Source organism: Megalobrama amblycephala, linkage group LG24 (assembly GCF_018812025.1).
Source record: "Megalobrama amblycephala isolate DHTTF-2021 linkage group LG24, ASM1881202v1, whole genome shotgun sequence".
Lineage (NCBI taxonomy): Eukaryota > Metazoa > Chordata > Actinopteri > Cypriniformes > Xenocyprididae > Megalobrama > Megalobrama amblycephala.
This window is the reverse complement of record NC_063067.1, coordinates 3,370,580-3,389,766: the sequence shown is the minus strand read 5'-3', so window position 1 is coordinate 3,389,766 and position 19,187 is coordinate 3,370,580. Positions and strand designations below refer to the sequence as shown.

Below are 19,187 nucleotides of genomic sequence, written 5' to 3'. Positions count from 1 at the left end.
GGGAACGTCTAGGTTATGTATGTAACCCTTGTTCCCTGAAGGAGGAAACAGAGAAATTACGTCCCTTTGCCACAATTACTGTTCCGCTGAAATGCCGGGTCGTTGGCTCGGCTCCTCAGCGAAGACTTGAATGTGAGTTGCTTGCGCTGCTCCTTATATACCCACACTGTGTGGGTCGAGTTTGCGATGCAAATATTGCAGACCAAGGTACTCAGCGTGCCATTGGCTTGTTTTGTTAACACTCGAAGGTGATTGGGCTCTCGGGGCGAGACCCCCCATACGTCAGTCTGTTCTGACGTAACATCTTCGTTCCCTCCTTCAGGGAATGAGGGTTACATACGTAACCTAGACGTTATCACCTTTTCAAAACGGCACTTCAAATAATGCAACATCCATTTCAGAACATAAATTAAATTACTCAGTGTACATACCTTTTTATGAAAGTTGCTCTCTTCAGCAATGTAGATGATAAACTGTCATTACTTATCTTTTCAGTCATGGCATCCTCCAGTGTTCCAGCACTAAATGAGGAGCTCCAGTGCTCCATCTGTCTGGAACTGTTCACTGATCCAGTCACCACTCCATGTGGACACAACTTCTGCAGAACCTGCCTGAGCAAGTGCTGGACAAACAGAAAGATCGGCTTCTGTCCACTCTGTAAAAAAGAATTCAGCAAAAGACTTGATTTCAAGATTAATTCAACACTTGGAAAGCTTGTGCAACACTTTAATAAGCTTAATCAAGAATCTAAAGTGTTCTGTGACTTCTGTGATGAAAGAAAGCAGAAAGCTGTGAAGTCCTGCCTGACGTGCCAAAGCTCTTACTGTGTCTCTCATCTGGAGCTTCATCTCAGAGTCCCACGTCTGAAGAAACACACACTGATCAACGCTGTGGAAAATCTGGAGGATTATATATGCCAGAAACATGAGAGACCTCTGGAGATGTTCTGCAGAGATGATCAGACGTGTGTTTGTCTGTTCTGCACTGAAGGAGAACACAGGACTTACAACACTGTTCCTATAGAGGAGGAGAGTCCAGAGAAGAAGGTAAAGAGTTACGGACAAAACACTTTAAACTCACTGTGAAATGCAGTTTTCTGTGTGTTGATGTTGGTGCAGGTCATATTTGCTTGTCACTTTTTTTTTTTTTTTTTTTTTTTTTTTTTTAATTAATCACCTAAAAGTTAATTTTGTCAACTTTTGTGAATTTGAAAATGTTACGTTCACAGCTGACAGACATGGACTAAAGCATTTTTAATTCTGATTTACATTCATTATTCTAATAAGATTTTTTTTTTTTTTTTTGGTCAGAAGATCGAACAATAAATTCAGTGATAAATGTGTGTGTTTTTCTCTGTATGTTTCATCATCTGGTTCAGATACAGACAGATGAGCAGCAGATGATCCAGAAGAGAATGAAGAAGATTCAAGAGATCAAACACTCAGTAAAGCCGAGAAAAGTGAGTGAAAAAATGATTAAAATCATTTAGATTCTTGTACTTTGGCCACAGCTTTGTGACTGAAAGATTTTATGTTGGTCTCAGCATTGAAGGAAAGTGGACAGAGGGTCTTTTGTCCTCTGTTGAAGCTGTACTCTATGTTATAACATATGGTTTTCTTTATGTACCGGAACCATTTCCATATAAGGAACAATGCTCTGCTAGGATTGAATGGGAGACAGGGAATGGTCCCTGCTTTTGTATTGCAAGTATAGGAGAAGGCTTCAAGAAGTGTTACTTGAACTGAATCTTTCTCTTTTTACAGACTCTCACCTCCAATGATGGTTTCCTTACTTCATCTCGAACCGTCCACATTTCAAACGGGATGATTATTGGTCTGGGTGTCCTGTTGATAGCAGTGTTGATCATCTTACCTACACAATACACTGTGAGTGAGTGTGTGTGTGTGTGTGTGTGTGTGTGTGTGTGTGTGTGGGTGTGTGTGTGTGTGTGTGTGTGTGTGTGTGTGTGTGTGTGAGTGTATTGGTTTAGGAGTGTGGGGTGGTTTGGTGTTTGCGATGCAATGGTCTCAGCAGTTCGGGTGTAATGACTGCTCCAAGACATGAATGGCGGAGGATCCAAATGCAGTGTATTTATTGAAGGGTAATCCACAATCATAAACCATAGACAGGCAAAGAGGTCAGAACACAGTGTGGGCAGTCCAAACAAAGAAATGTTGTTTCTTACGCTCAAATAGCATTAAAAAAGCTTATTTTTCAGGCTAGACGAGCCAATGCTCATGTGCAGTCATGCGTGAGTCTCAGATTTCTATGGGAACCGGAGCCTATAACTGCAGTGACGCAATGAATTTATCAATCAGCAATTGGCTCTTTTACTTAGAAGGCTGGACCCATTCCACCATATTGCGCGTTGCCGTTTCTTCCATTCATAACTACATTTACAATTACATTTAGTCATTTAGCAGACGCTTTTATCCAAAGCGACTTACAAATGAGAACAGTAGAATCAATCAAATCAATATGAGAACAACAGTATGTAAGTGCTGTGTGAAGTCACAGTTACGTCAGTAAAGTGCTCGTAGCAAGGATTTTTTTTTTTTTTTTTTTTAAATTGATACACAAATAGATGGAATGAAAATAGAAATCAAGGTAAGTGCAACTATTACTGGGTCAAGTGCTGACGAAAAAGATACGTCTTTAGCATTTTTTTGAAAGTGGCTAAAGATTCAGCTGCTCGGATAGAGCGTGGCAGGTCATTCCACCAGCCAGGAACAGACCCGGAGAAGGTTTGTGAGAGTGATTTTGTGCCCCTTTGTGATGGCACCACAAGCCGCCGTTCACTTGCAGAACGCAAGTTTCTGGAGGACGCATAAGTCTGAAGTAGCGAGTTAAGGTATGGCGGTGCAGAGCCAGCGGTCGTTCTGTAGGCAAACATCAGAGCCTTGAATTGGATGCGAGCAGCTACTGGCAGCCAATGCAGACTGATGAAGAGAGGAGTGACGTGCGCTCTCTTCGGCTCGTTGAAGACCAGTCTTGCTGCAGTATTCTGGATCAATTGAAGAGGCTTGATAGTGCATGCTGGAAGTCCAGCCAAAAGAGCATTACAATAGTCCAGTCTGGATAGAACAAGAGCTTGGACAAGAATTTGTGTGGAATGCTCCGATAGGAAGGGTCTAATCTTCCTGATGTTGTACAAGGCAAATCTGCAGGACCAGGCCGTTGTAGCAACATGATCTGTGAAGCTTAAACAATCATCCATCACCACTCCAAGGTTCCTGGCTGTCCTGGAAGGAGTAATGGTTGACGACCCAAGTTGAATTGAAAGGTTATGACGAAGTGTTGGGTTGGCACCGACCACCAGCAGTTCCGTTTTTGCAAGGTTGAGTTGAAGGTGGTGGTCCTTCATCCAGGCAGAAATGGCTGTCAGGCAGCCTGCAATACGACCAGCAACCGTCGGATCATCTGGTTGGAATGAGAGGTAGAGTTGTGTGTCATCAGCATAACAGTGATAGGAGAAACCATGATCCTGAATGACAGATCCTAGTGATGACATGTAGATGGAGAAGAGAAGTGGTCCAAGCACTGAGCCCTGAGGTACCCCAGTAGCAAGATGATGTGACTTGGACACCTCACCTCTCCAAGATACCCTGAAGGACCTACCTGAGAGGTAAGACTTGAACCACTGGAGTGCAGTTCCCGAGATGCCCTTCGACTTGAGTGTTGACAGGAGGATCTGGTGGTTAACGGTGTCAAAAGCAGCAGACAGATCCAGCAAGATGAGTACTGATGATTACTGATGAAGTCGCTCGTGCGAGTCTCAGGGCTTCAGTGACTGAGAGCAAGGCAGTCTCAGTTGAGTGGCCACTCTTGAAACCAGACTGGTGGTCATCAAGGAGGTTGTTCTGTGTGAGATAAGTAGACAGTTGGCTGAATACAACTCTCTCCAGTGTCTTCGCAATGAAAGGAAGAAGGGATACTGGTCTGTAGTTTTCTAAAAGTGCTGGATTCAGAGTGGGTTTTTTAAGCAGTGGGGTAATCCTAGCCTGCTTAAAAGCTGTGGGAAATGTTCCAGTGTGAAGGGAAGAATTGATTATGTGAGTGAGTGCAGGTAGAATTGAGGAGGAGATGGCCTGAAGAAGAGGAGTGGGGATAGGGTCTAGGGGACAGGTAGTAGGGTGATTGGAGAGGATGAGTTTTGAAACATCTGCCTCGGAGAGCATGGAGAAGGAGGAGAGGGTTTGTGCGTTTTCCGTTAAGATGTTATTGTCAGTGTGTGGTGTGGAGAATTGGCCGCTGATGGTTGTTATTTTATGTGTGAAGAATGTGGCAAAGTCATCAGCTGTAAGAGCTGATGAGGGAGGGAGGGGAGGAGGGCAGAGAAGAAAAGGTTTTGAAAAGTGTGCAGGAATCAGTCGAATTGTTAATTTTAGTGTGATAGTATGTGGTTTTAGCATTAGAGACATCAGTAGAGAAAGAAGAAAGGAGTGACTGATATAAGCTAAGGTCAGTAGGATCTTTAGATTTGCGCCACTTCCTCTCTGCAGCCCTGAGTCTAGACCGATGCTCACGGAGAGCATCAGAGAGCCAGGGGCAGAGGGGGTGGCGCGGGCTGGTCTGGTTAAAAGGGGCAGAAGTCATCTAAGCAAGATGTTAGAGTGGTGCAAAGAGTGTCAGTAGCATTGTTAGTGTCCAGTGATGAGAACTGGTTAGGGGGAGGAAGTGTGGATGAGACCAAAGAGGACAGTTGAGATGGTGAGAGAGAGCGTAGGTTTCGCCGAAAAGTAACGTGATGGAGTGTGTTGAGTTAGGGGTCAGGTTGAGATTAAAAGTGATGAGAAAGTGGTCTGAGGTGTGTAGTGGAGTAACCAGTGCATTGACGGTGGAGCCACAGCGTGTGTAGATGAGGTCCAATTGGTTACCTGATTTGTGGGTAGCTGAACTGGCCACTCGCTTGAGATCAAATGAGGCAAGTAGAGTGTGGAAGTCAGCAGCCTGAGGTTTGTCTAGATGGATGTTGAAATCTCCAAGTACTAGAAGAGGAGTTCCATCCTCAGGGAAGGATGAGAGTAACATATCTAACTCCTCCAAGAAGTTACCTAGCTGACCTGGGGGACAATAAACAACTACAAAATGGATTTAAGTAGGGTAGGTGATGGTAATTGCATGCGATTCAAATGAGCCATTGTCACAGAGAGATGGTAAAGGATTGAACTTCCATTCACTGGACATAAGCAAACCAGTACCAGCACCTCTCCCAATCTGGCGTGAGGTGTGAGAGAAAGTGAAATTAGAGGAGAGGGCTGCTGGTGTAGCAGTGTCCTCTGTTTTGATCCATGTCTCAGTCAGAGCCATGAGATGGAGATCTGAATAAGTAGCAATAGCATTAATGAAGTCTGCTTTGTTTACAGCAGACTGACAATTCCAGAGCCCAATAGAAATAGAAAATAATGTACTAGGTGACATGGGTAAACTACGCAAGTTATTATGGTTACACTGCCTCCAACGTGTAGCACGCGATTTACGAGTGTTAGTAATAGTGGGAATTTGAAAGCACATATCAAAGACAGGGCAAAAGACAGACAGACAAGAACACACTGTATAAAGAGGAAAGGAAAAAAAAAAGTGTAATACTCAAGTGCCTTGCCGGTGTCGTTGCTCGGTGGAGTCGCACAGGTAGAGTCGATCTTCTTTACACTCTTCGGTCTTCACACAAGGAGGGCTTCACAAGAGGGCTGCCGCGTCCGCTGCCGCGGTAGACTTACACAGTTATACCAACTGTTACAATGCTAATTAGTTCAGCAGGCCACGCCTTGCTGACTCAGAGTGAAACGAGAACAAACGCGATTTGCAATGCGACCACACTGTAAACACACTTCCTAGCAACTACACAGAACTAAAAATCAAACTAGAAACAACACAAAACATTTACAGTACGCAGATCTCCTTGTAGCTTGAATGATTCTCTCTCTAACTAATAGTAGTGAACTGTTTTTCTGTATCTATAGTCTTTGACTCTTCACTGATCTGATCTAATCCATTTAGAGATATCAGTCTGAGCAGCTTAAGATGAAGAAACAGGCTGAAGATCTCAATAAAGAGCTGAAGATGATGGAGGAACAGCAGAAAGCAGCAGAGAAACAGGCTGAAGATCTCATTAAAGAGCTGAAGATGATGGAGAAACAGCAGAAAGCAGCAGAGAAACAGGCTGAAGATCTCAATAAAGAGCTGAAGATGACGGAGGAACAGCAGAAAGCAGCAGAGAAACAGGCTGAAGATCTCATTAAAGAGCTGAAGATGATGGAGGAACAGCAGAAAGCAGCAGAGAAACAGGCTGAAGATCTCAATAAAGAGCTGAAGATGATGGAGGAACAGCAGAAAGCAGCAGAGAAACAGGCTGAAGATCTCAATAAAGAGCTGAAGATGATGGAGGAACAGCAGAAAGCAGCAGAGAAACAGGCTGAAGATCTCAATAAAGAGCTGAAGATGATGGAGGAACAGCAGAAAGCAGCAGAGAAACAGGCTGAAGATCTCAATAAAGAGCTGAAGATGATGGAGGAACAGCAGAAAGCAGCAGAGAACAGGCTGAAGATCTCAATAAAGAGCTGCAGCAGGAAATCACTGAGCTGAAAAGTAGAAACACTGAGCTGGAGCAGATCTCACACACTGACGATCATTTCCATGTCATACAGGTCAGTAAACATCTGTCTCATCAGCGATAATGTGGAATATAATTAATATTTAATAGTCTTTTCTCTCCTGCTGTAGATGTTCTCATCCCTGAACAGTATTTTACACAACAAGAACTCTGATGTGGACGAGAAATCTCTGAAAAGAGCTCTGAATCTACTGAATAAACAACTAAATGAAAAACTCATTCAAACTGGTATGTGAATATCAAATACAGTGTTTTTGTCATGAACTAAGAAAATACTAAGAAAAAAAGTGTTAAATTAATTTTAAGGTTCTGTGATGTTGCTGATTACCACATTATAAAATCACTAAAAGTTTTGTTCAACTCTTGTCATAATCATTTAAAGCTGCAGTCCTTAACTTTTTTTGTGTTCAAAATTTACAAATTTATATAATAAACGAGTACATCATGAATACATTTTCCAAACCAATGTTCCTCCACAAGACGCATTCACTTCTGTTTATCAACCGCTAGAGCGCCAAAAGTTACGGACTGCAGCTTTAAAGAAGTATAATGTGAACTTTAGTGAGATGTAAGGCACATGACGTAACTATCCCTGTACAAACTCAAATTTTATTCACCAGAGTGGAAATTTGGCTCTCCAACACCTAAACATCTACTGAGAAACTAACAGGCAATAATAAAACAATACACAGACAAGGTCACATTATATAGAAAAGTACAGTTAATGTCATTTTTGAATTTTAATGGAATTTGGGATGAAGGACTTCTTGAACACATTTTTATTATTATTATTAACAACAACTATTAATATTATTTGCCCGAGGGACTCTAGCGCCTCCTAGATTTCAGGAGCTCAAACTGGCTGAAGAGAAGATGGGAGCGATTTTCTAGAAAACTCCTCGCCTCCTTCCATGCCCTTTCTGTGAAAAGTCATGTTAAAGACTTCTGGGGTTTACCAACTATTTCACTTGCCATTGACACAATTCTATAAAGTTTATTCTTAAATCTACAATTGATGTGACCATACCAGCTAGGCAGGGAGATGAAAGGTCAGAAGACTCTTAACAGATTTATATGTAGCTCCAAACGCAGGTTCAGGAGGAGCCTAAACATTCAGTCCTGTTGATCATCATTATATAAGCATATATAAAGCATAAAGCATAAATCAGCTCCATGGTTTAATGAGAATATTCGTTCCCTAAGACAGGTTTGTAGAAGATGGGAATGAAAATAGAAAAAAGACAAAAGTTACAAATTTGGTTTGAAATGTGAAGAGATTCTCTGTCTAAATTCCAGAGGGCTGTAAGAACTGCGAGATCGAGACACTTTGCAAAACTGATTGAGAAAAATCGACATAAGCCTAGTGTTCAATTCTCGATGAAAGATTTGATTATTATCCTAAATTAGAGGTGGTAGGAGAAATGACTGTTGATTTATGTGAGAGTTTTTAAACTTTTTCATGAATTGAATATCATATATGAAGTAACATTAGTCATTGTTCATATACGGTTGTACAGCAATCTATATCTGGTGTTACTTTCTCCAATTTTGAGCCGATCTCTCTTTCTATCCTTGAGGACATTGTGCATAAACTAAAGTCCACAAGGATATTGTTCCGACCCATTTGTTAAAGCAAGTTTTTGGATCAGTTGGCCCATTTTAGAGTCTATAATTAACAAGAGTTTGCTTTCAGGAGTTGAGCCTGATTACTGTAAACATGCTGTAATTCAACCCTTTTGAAGAAATCAAACTTGGATATGAGTGTGTTATCTAATTTTAGGGCTATTTTGAAACTTCCATTCTTGGCTAAAATTATGGAGAAGAGCAATTCAACTTCAGTCATTTATTGATGGAAACGAGATTGGTGAAGAGTTTCAATCTGGCTTTAAAAACATCATAGTATGGAATCAGCTTTGCTGAGAGTTTATAACAATGTTTTTCTTGCGACCAACCATTGTAATTTTACAGTATTTTTACTCTTAGACAGCAGCGTTTGATACGATTGACCATCAGATTCTTATATCTCGTCTTGTGTGTGGGTATATGTGGAAATGCCCTAAGACGGACAAAGTCTTACTTTCAAAATAGGAGTTTCTCGGTCTGCATGGGAGAGTTTGCATCAGCCTCAGCACCCCTAACATGTGGTATCCCGCAAGGTTCGATCTCGGCACCCTATATTTTATATTTGTCCTTTAACAAAAATTCTTCCAGTGTCCTGGGGCACTTGTTGGCCTGATAGATGAGGTGAAGTCATGGATGACTGCAAACTTTTTGAGTCTGAATGAATTGAAAACAGAGGTGATTATATTTACGCCCTCCGAAATGAGTGATACGGCTGGAATTAATCTAGGTACATTGAGCCCTTTTAGGAAACATCAAGGAAATAAGCGAAGTTGTTAAAGCTAGTTTTTATCAACTTAGAATGATTGCCAAGATTAAGCGTTTCTTAACACGTACAGACTTGGAGAAGATCGTTCATGTTTTTATTTTTTCCTGACTAGATTTTTGCAACTCGTTTTATTATGGTTACCAAAGAAACTTTTGGACCAAGGCTACTCGGAAATATGACCATATTACCCCTGTCTTGAGAGCATTGCATTGTTCACCTGTACCTTATAGAATTAATTTTAAGATTCTACTTTTTGTGTTTAAATCTGAGCATGGCACAGCCCCTCCATACATTGCTGATCTAATTCATGTTCAGGAGTCAAAGAGAACATTTCATTCCAATGCACAAAATCTCCTACATGTTCCTCGATCTAAACTAAAGTCCAGAGGTGACCGTGCATTTGCAGTAGCTGCTCCAAGGTTATGGAACAGTTTACCAGTGTATTTGAGACAATTATCATCTCTAAATGATTTTAAGAAACAGTTAAAAACATATTTTTTACATTGGCTTTTGATCAGGTATGAGTATTGGGGTATTGTCGCTGTAGCTACCAAGTTAGTCTTGAATGTTGGGTGTGAGGCTTTTGTTGTGGTTTTTAATATTTGTAATTTTTATTTTATTGTACAGCACTATGGTCAACTATGTTGTTTTATTATGTGCTCTATAAATAAAGTTGGAGTTGGATTATGAGTGTATATAAGCAGCAGTCACTGCGTCATCCCAGCGGCAGTTCTTCCAGCATCCCTCCTCCTCCCCATCTCCTCTATTTCTCTATATTCTCTTAACATTTTGTCCATTAAGTAAAATTGTCTCAATTATTATATCTTGTTTTGTGCAACTAATTAATTCCTTTGTCTTGGCAACTGGCTAGAGCAATAGCGTGTTTCAGAGGCTTCAGCGTGAGCCAGAATCAGCTTGAAATACGGTTCGAATGATCAACACATAATAAATGCAGCATTTACATAAATAAACATCTAGAATTAAAACATTACAAAAATAAAAATCGAATTAATATTAAATCATGAATTTAAAACTCTTATTGTGTTTCATTGACCCGTTCAAGGCAGCAAAATGCTACACCTGCACGTGATAGTGGGACAATTGTGTCAATTTTATAACTTAATTAATAACTTTTATAACAAACTTTTATAACGTAATTTTTATTGTTGTTTTGGCAAACATTTAACTGCCTTATCTCATTTGAAATCATGTTCATAGGCAGTTTTTTATACCAACACTTTGCTTTTGATATATTAGTTCAGTCTCACTATTTTTATTCAGTGCTTTCTTTTTAACTCTAAAAATAATATAGAATAAATATACATTTATAAAATTTGTTATCTGGGTTAATTGTTTTAGGCCATTTCTCGATTTCAGTCATCATGCAGTACATAACCCTGACCACCGGGGGTTCTGCTGGTTACTAAATGATTGAAATGATTCACATTTTCAGGATTTTTGGCTGAAAAAAATGGAATTCCAGTTTAATCCAGAAGAATCACATCCCTGATTACATAGTGGTCAGATTTCCAGGAATATTCCCCTGACAGCGATCAGTATTCCAGTTTAAACGAGTCCATATATTGTATGGTGGACCAAAATACTCAAAATGAAATAATTTAAAAAATCATGAATTCAATAAAACAACAATTTGTAACAGAAATTTGTAACACCCACTGCCTGTTGATTGGCATTTGTGAAATGTCCTCTATTATTATGAAAAGAATATTTGGGAAAATCGTGCTTTGGAAATACATGATTCGTCAAATAGGCGTCATTTGTAAATTCAGCATATAATTATGAAAAAGTATTTTGAAAAAGCACATTCAATTATGAAAAATAATTTAAACAATAATATTGAAAGAGGATTTTGTGAAATATATTAAACAATAAATGTTGTGTTTTCATGGATGTTTTCAAAATAAATAGATACATTTATTTATTGATTTATTTAATTAATAATAAATTAAATTAATTTAATAATTATAATGTTATTTCAGAATAAACTGGTACATTTAATTGATGTTTTATTTGCATCATTGTTCTTCACTATTCTCTCCACTGCAGCATCAACGTTCGGTCCGGGAACATATGACAGATCTGACTGAACTCCAGCAGGAGATAAAATGATCTGAAATAAATAGTTATAATCTCCAGTGTGCTCACTTCCACCGAACACAGTATTGTGTGACCAGCTATTGTCAAACACACACAGCTCCTCCAGTGGATTGAAATGAGCTCGTCTCGTTAGGCCTGGGGTTTATGATGATCTTTGAGTCAAGTTTCTGTAGGGAAAATGAGTTTGCTCTGTCTGAATTCACAATCATGATCAGCTCCAGAGGTGGGTAGAGTATCCAAAAACTGTACTCAAGTAAAAGTACAAGTACTTATAGAAATATTTACTCAAAGTAAAAGTGAAAGTAATAATCCTAATACTTACTTGAGTAAGAGTAAAAAAGTATCCAATAAAAATCTTACTCAAGTAGCTCGTTACTAGTTACTTTTATTTTATATATATATATATATATATATATATATATATATATACACACACACACACACACACACACAATAGCATGTTATTATTTAATGTTTATTATTTAAATAGATATTTAATTTATTATCATAATTAGATATCTTTGCAACAAACAAACATAGAAGAGACAAGCATTATTTCTAGCATCTGTAACCCGAATGTATCGTTACTATATTAATAACGTATACAGCTAACGTTACATTTTAAAGAAGAGAGAAAACTCTTTACATGTGCTCGCGCACATATCTGAACTTGACACAAACAATGATCAAATACACATTGACGGATCTTCTTCGGTCTGTTCTCCAAAATGTAATCAAATGTATATTTCAGCAGGCGCGTGTAACTGCTTAACTGTGTCAACGCAAAGCGTTCATTTTCAAGACGAACAGGTCGCTGTCGCCGCCATTGCGCAATAGTATATGTATAAATTAATGTATAAATTAAGATATATGCCCATAAAAACGGTAAAGAAATACTACATACTTTTGTTATAGTGACGTAATAATCTGTTTGGTTGTAAAATGTCGGCTATTGGCTCGGCTGTATCATGAAGTAAAATCAAATGAAATCGATAGGCCTACCTGTGGAATTGTTCACAGACAGCATACGCAGCTCAACTAATAAAGGTCTTCATCGCTGGCAAACAATTGGATGCATTTGCAGATTTGCTTTTAAAGCTGCTGTAGGTAACTTTTGTAAAAAAAAAAAAAAAAATTACATATTTGTTAAACCTGACATTATGTCCTGACAGTAGAATATGAGACAGATAATCTGTGAAAAAAATCAAGCTCCTCTGGCTCCTCCCAGTGGTCCTATTGCCATTTGCAGAAATGCACCGCTCCCGGTAAGAAACAACCAATCAGAGCCAGGAGGAGTGTCTTAGCAGTGTCAATCAATCAAGCTCGCGTGCGCGCTGATCTCACCCCTCCCATACACAGCGCCAGCGCATACAGGCTTCAAGATTACCGGTGCCGCAGCTTTGCTTATGGCGGAAAAACAATCCAAACTGCCAATTCCTCGAGTGGCACCTGCTCATAAAATAAAGACGGGTAAACGGAAAAAGACAGATGACGATGATAAAAAAGCCAAAAAGAAAGAATTAGATAGAGCCCGAAATAAAACGAGGGTAAATATCGGAGCGGCTTTTCCGAGGTGGAGGGAGCTACGTGTCCTGAACGGATTAAAAACCGATGCAGAGTCAGCCACATTTCTGCTTGACAAGTAAGTATCCCTGCTTGATATGTTTAATTTTTTAAGAACTACACAACTAAGATCATTTCAAAACAGGACTGACAAATTATGTATGGCATGGTTTCTTGTAGATTTCAGGGTGGTCCTTTGCATATAACATCGTTTTATTTCGCCATAAGCAAAGCTGCGGCACACCGGTAATCTTGAATTTGACGCCTGTACACTGTGCATGACAGGAGTGTGATCAGCGCGCACGTGAGCTTGATTGATTGACACTGCTAAGACACTCCTCCTGGCTCTGATTGGTTGTTTCTTACCGGGAGCGGTGTATTTCTGCAAATGGCAATAGGACCACTGGGAGGAGCCAGAGGAGCTTGATTTTTTCACAGATTATCTGTCTCATATTTTACTGTCAGGACATAATGTCAGGTTTAACAAATATGTAAAAAATATTTTTTTACAAAAGTTACCTACAGCAGCTTTAATTGACTGTAAGTCCACTGCCACTTCATCCGTTCCGAGTGAGAAACCGCTTCAAACGATTCAGCGCGTGCAGGAACTGAACAAATCATTCAAACTGATTCGCGAATCAATTTAGACAGCTTTACCAACTTGTTTGATCAAGTCTTTGAACAGAATCGACTCAAAAGAGTGATTCATTTGTGAATGGGGCATCGTTCATGAAAAAAGAGACAGCGCGCATGGAATAAACTACGCATTTATTAACATTTACAGTATTGAATTAAAATAAAGTAACGAGAGGAACGTTGCCCATTGTAGCGAAGTAAAAGTACATATTTTTCATTACAAATGTACTCAAGTTAAAGTAAAAGTACCCACATTTTAATCTACTCTAAAAAGTACAAATTTTCCAAAAAACTACTCAAGTACATGTAACGAAGTAAATGTACTTCGTTACTACCCACCTCTGATCAGCTCTTAGCATAAGTTCATCTAGTTTGTTGCTTACCGAACACTTTTGACAGGATAATGACGGGAAAAGGAAACTGTTCTGGTGTTTCCAGTCTGTGTCTCGTTCCTCCTCTATTCATGCCTATTTTAAGGCATGAAGATTTTTTTTCACAGAAAAATGTCATTTTGGTGATCAAATATGAGTTTAAGGGAAAAAATTACAGGGAGAATTTAACAGCAAAAATAATGCATTTTTTTTTTTACACTGAATAATTATTGTTACAGCTTTAATAAAAATACAAGCTTGACATTTCTGCTTTTAAACCCTCTGTTATGATCGTCTCATAGACCTTCATTGTAAGTGCATTAATGTTAAACACATTCTGTTTCACAAACTGATGAACGATCAACATTTACATTCCACTGATGCTGTTAATAGAGAGAAACTCACTGAAATATTCCTATTACTAATTCATCATTATATTGTCATCTGTGTTCACAGAGTTGAAGTTTGTGCAGAAGTTTGCAGGTACAGTGAGATTGACACCAATACACTCACAATACTTTGATCATAATGTGTTTTATACACATGAAAATGTTTGATCTGAAGTTGATTGATAATGTCTGATCTCTCTCAGTGGATGTGACTCTGGATCCTGATACAGCACATCCACATCTCATCCTGTCTGATGATGGAAAACAAGTCAGTGATGGAGACATTCACCAGGACGTCCCAGAAAACCCAAAGAGATTTGATGTCTGGTTTTGTGTTCTGGCAAAGCAGGGATTCAGTTCAGGGAGATTTTACTATGAGGTGCAGGTGAAGGGAAAGACTGAGTGGACTTTAGGAGTGGCCAGAGAATCCATTAACAGGAAAAAGTATACATGGCTGAGTCCTGAGAATGGATACTGGACTGTGACTCATGGAATGAAAATGAATATGCAGCTCGTGACAGCAATCCACCTTTGTCTCTTTATCTCTGAGAAGTGAAACCTGAGAAGGTGGGAGTGTTTGTGGATTATGAGGAGGGTCTGGTCTCTTTTTATGACGTGGACTCCAGATCTCATATCTACTCTTTCACTGGTCAGACTTTCACTGACAAACTCTATCCATATTTCTAGCCCAAGGCCTTAATGATGAAGGTAAAAACTCAAAGCCACTGATCATCACACCTGTCAACTGAAACAAACAAAAAACATCAAATCTGAAAAGATTAAATATGGATGTGATGATTTTAGAATATGTAAATAAAAACCAAAAAAGAATTTGCACAATCAAGTAGATTTTACTTACAGATATAAAGAAAACATACATGCTCAAATTTTTGTATATTTTTGCTGGTAGTATTTTTCTTTCATACTGACGTGAAGGATCTTGGCAAGCGTTGCTCGAGCTGCGCTCCGTCTGCTGTCTATCCCACTGAAAAATTAACTGGGATCTCATGGTTGTACTGTAGCCTACTAAGTAAAATGCACCCCGGACCAAGGGTATAATGTATATTAATAAAATAAAGTAATAATGAATAAGTAGGTAACTACAAGCTGGACAATGTGCCAAAACAGCCAAGCCATCGGGATTTCACTTTTCCCAGCTGCTCGTGATGGCCAGTCCGAGACTGCCTTATGTTTAGCACAGTTATTATATTAATAATAAAAATGATAGCACTTCAGGTGGAAAAGGTCATCTGTGTTCAGTCTTTTAAATTACTCCTCAACATGCATGTAGTGTAAATAAAGCAGTTACATCAATGAGATGATAGTAGTCCGCGGCCACACCCCGTGCTAATGGTACAGCCCACAGCGCAAATTACAAGACAAAAAAATGGAAAAATAGAAAATCGGTTAGATTTCGTTTATTCAAATGGTAGTTTCTAAAGTCATAATTTAGCAAAAGTATCTATTAAAGTAAGTACACGAAAAAAAAAGAAAAAATGAACGCCTGGTTTCAATTTTTCATTTTTGCATTTGCATTGTATGGTCTGAAAATTGAATTGTGAAGCGTTACACGGACCGTTACACATCTATATATTTCTTTTGTCTTTCATTAATACTTTGATTTTCAAATCTACTATGAAATTGTTTCTAATATACTAAAGAAATTTCTGAAGCCATTTTCTCTCTCCTCTCCAGCTTGTTAATACATGAATTACTTGTGAAGGATATTGTGATTTTTGGTTTATATTGTAATATCTGAATAAAGTCAAGAGTTCAATTCTATAACTGATATTGCTTATACACTAAATTGTTTGCTAATAAATATGTAAATACACATTTGAGAATGATTTGAGTTCATGAACATCTGCTCACAGAAACAACAGACAGAATATGAATAAAACAGGATCTTTATTGTTGACTTTCATCAGTTGTGAATGAAAATACTGAATTATTATTTAGTGTAGATGATCATTAAATCTAGTAAATATTCTTCAAGAGAAGTGAGAGCATTAGAAAGCTTCACAATGAAAGAGTTTTTCACTTTGGTTTGAGCACAATATCGGTGAATCAGTGAACCTGAGTGAGCTGACGGCAGTCCATCGATGCCAGGAGCTTCTGAGAGCTGGAGACGGTGGGAACAAACTTCATCAGCACCAGTCAGAGAGGAACCAGGAGTTCAGAGAACAGAACCAACACTGGATCAGATCTTGCCATGGATAATGATGATGGTGCAGATAGTGAATGTGTTGAACCTGAAGAGATGACAAACCGAGCTGTTGAAAGATCAGATCCGAATAATCCAGTTTAAATCAGGATCACCAGCTGCTCTCAACATACTCACCTCCTTAATACACATCTCCATCTGAATCTTTAATGCCATAACCAGACCTTACCCTGTGTGTGAATACTGAGAAAAGAGTAATCAAAGAGAAAATGTGCTTTAAGAAAATTGGGAGATTTGTCTGGGAGAGTTAAGGTCACAAAAACATTAAATTAATTGCATATATTTTATTTATTATGTACATGTATTTATATAGGTGTTTTTAATTACTATAATATATTATAAAGAGTGAATATTAATAAAAGTGAATGGAGCTGCATTTCCTAAAACACTGAGTGACAGATGAGGACAGAGTTGCCATGACGACTGCAGCACATCTCCAGTAAACACTGTTCGACTGAAGACTCTCCTTTATTTACTGAAAAGGTTATTAAAATCATCAAATGTTTACTGTCCAATTAATGTTGTTCAATTAGATATCTATAACATTAGTAAATTTAGAGTAAATCATGCAGAAGTTCACTAGTGTTTTAGGATTTACACTGAATTTGAAGAAGACAAGTTTATGAATTTGTATTTACTTTCCTGATTTTCTATATGAAAGAGTTGTGTGAAAGAGTCCTGGTTTAAAATAGTGATTTAAAGTTTAATAGCTTTGAGTGTTTTTAATAAAGCAAACATGAATCAGTTTTATATAAAGACAGCTGTCTGCAGCAGAGATATTCAGTATTTTGTTTTTGTTTTTCAACGTGAGTGTTTGTATGATATAAAACATGAGCGTGGATACAAACATTGAATTTCAGGTTTTTGAAGAGGAAATGCATAAGTTAGATCAGTTTATAACACTGAATGATAAGAAGTTAGCTGCTGAAGTGCTGTTATTGTGTAGATTAGAGTTAGTTTTTGTTCATATCCATGTTTTTCTGTCATGCAAACACCCATAAATCCAACACAATAAGATCATTTTATGTTTGGAGATGAAGTAAAACAACTCATAACTGGAACTGAACTGGAAAGCAGCACAAGAGTCACACAGTCCCAAACACTTTTCTGAACTATTGCTGCATGAGCTGATGGATGTCAAAAACAGCAGATACAGTGAAATATGTGTGATTTAAATGTCACTTGGAAAAGATGATAGTATTGGATAATAATTACTCAAGAATTACTATATTATTCTAAAGGAACTACAGCTTATTTGGATCAGTATTCAAAAGTGAAGATCATGAGAACACACTAGAAATTACTGAAGTGTTACCAAATACATCAGAAGGAATTACTGTACAAAACTGTACAAAAACCTCAAAAGTTTACAATGACTCCAGTGGTTTTTATGTCAGTGAATGAGAGAATACATTAAAGGGCACCTATTATGCAAAATTCACTTTTACATGGTGTTTGAACATAGATGTGTTGACAGTGTGTGAACACAACCACACTATAATGATAAAAATCCACCCACTCCTTTTTTAATGGCAGCAGCTATTTACAGTACAGGTGAAAATATCAATATATTCTATTTACATTAAATGACAATAGCAGCATTTTCTTAGAGATATGTTATTTACACTACATGAAAATAGTGATATATTCTATTTGCACCATGTAAAAGTATCAGTTCTTTGCAATAAATGTAAATAGTAATTAGATGTTATCTATACTTTATATTGGCAGATACTGTTTACACCTCAGTATTTCTGTACATTGTGTTTGCTGCCAAAAAAGCTAAAAGCTACCAACAGATAAAAAATCAAAACCTGACTGCTTCTGCTAGAAATCCAATGATGGGCTGTGGTTGGATCTTCCATCAGGACTATGATCCAAAACAAACATCAAAACCAACACAAAAATGTATCACTGAACACAAAACCAAGCTTCTGCCATGACCGTCCCAGTCCCCTGACCTGAACCCTAAAGAAAATGAGTGGAGTGAACTGAAGAGAAGAAGCACCAACATGGAGCTGGAATCTGAAGGATCTGGAGAGATTCTGCATGAAGGAATGATCTCTGATCTCTTGTCAGGTGTTCTCCAAACTCATCAGGCATTATAGGTGAAAACTCAGAGATGTTATCTTGGGAAAAGGAGGTTGCAAAAAGTATTGAATTAATTGTGAGCAGTGTGTATTAGAGAAAAACATTTCTCTCATAATGAGATTTTCCCCATATTTAAAATTATTATTCTGCAATGAAAGGTTGGATTTTTGTAGATTTTTTAAATAAAAGATCAAAAGTATTAACGATGCAGATTTATTTTCACAGCCTTCTTTGTTCATATTTACCAAGTGTATGAATAATTTTGAGCTCGACTGTATGTATAGTATTTTTCTATATTACTGTAATATTTATACGAGTTAGATTTGGTATATTATTATGGTCAAAACGACATTGTACTTCAACAAAAATACTTTACAGCTCCCTTTATCAGTCCATTCAAATGTTTCAAATACATAGACACAATATACAGTATGGTGCGATAAACTATAAATAAATAAACTAACGTTAAACAAAGGGCGCAGTTTGCACAATCTCCTCCTCGTTCAGAGAGTGTTTTCTCCAAAAGGATCTGGTTGCAGACCATAAGCGAGTGGAGCTCCACTCAAGAGCGGAAATACGTCACCTCCACTAGTGGAGCGGCCGAGCGGATATACGTCACCTAATCTACACGCATAATAAGGAAGTAGTTGAAATAATCGTATCGAAGCGGTATATTAAGCTTTTAAGGTTTATGACACGAATGTGTTGAATACTTTTTTCCCCCTAGCAATTTAAACTGGACTTTAAAACAGTTCTCGTTTTTTGGGGAGTTCAGCCAAAATGTGCGACAAAG

The 19,187-nt window shown here is 38.1% G+C and overlaps 1 protein-coding gene and 1 long non-coding RNA gene across 3 annotated transcripts in view; one reads left to right on the top strand and one right to left on the bottom strand.

Annotated features, from left to right (window-relative positions):
• Positions 1-19,187, top strand: part of LOC125260280 (E3 ubiquitin/ISG15 ligase TRIM25-like) — a 673,153-nt gene that overhangs the window by 12,565 nt on the left and 641,401 nt on the right. For both annotated transcript variants that reach the window (XM_048178565.1, XM_048178566.1), the window contains 7 exons: positions 496-1,046; positions 1,379-1,459; positions 1,764-1,886; positions 6,001-6,484; positions 6,547-6,647; positions 6,724-6,841; positions 14,147-14,173. In XM_048178565.1, coding sequence (XP_048034522.1) covers positions 496-1,046; positions 1,379-1,459; positions 1,764-1,886; positions 6,001-6,484; positions 6,547-6,647; positions 6,724-6,841; positions 14,147-14,173 — 1,485 coding nt within the window. The remainder of the gene's footprint in view (positions 1-495; positions 1,047-1,378; positions 1,460-1,763; positions 1,887-6,000; positions 6,485-6,546; positions 6,648-6,723; positions 6,842-14,146; positions 14,174-19,187) is intronic.
• On the bottom strand, positions 15,971-18,377 carry LOC125260357. The gene is made up of 2 exons (XR_007183024.1): positions 18,316-18,377; positions 15,971-16,331 (listed from the first exon to the last, which is right to left on the bottom strand). It is a non-coding gene; the product is annotated as an uncharacterized LOC125260357 (long non-coding RNA).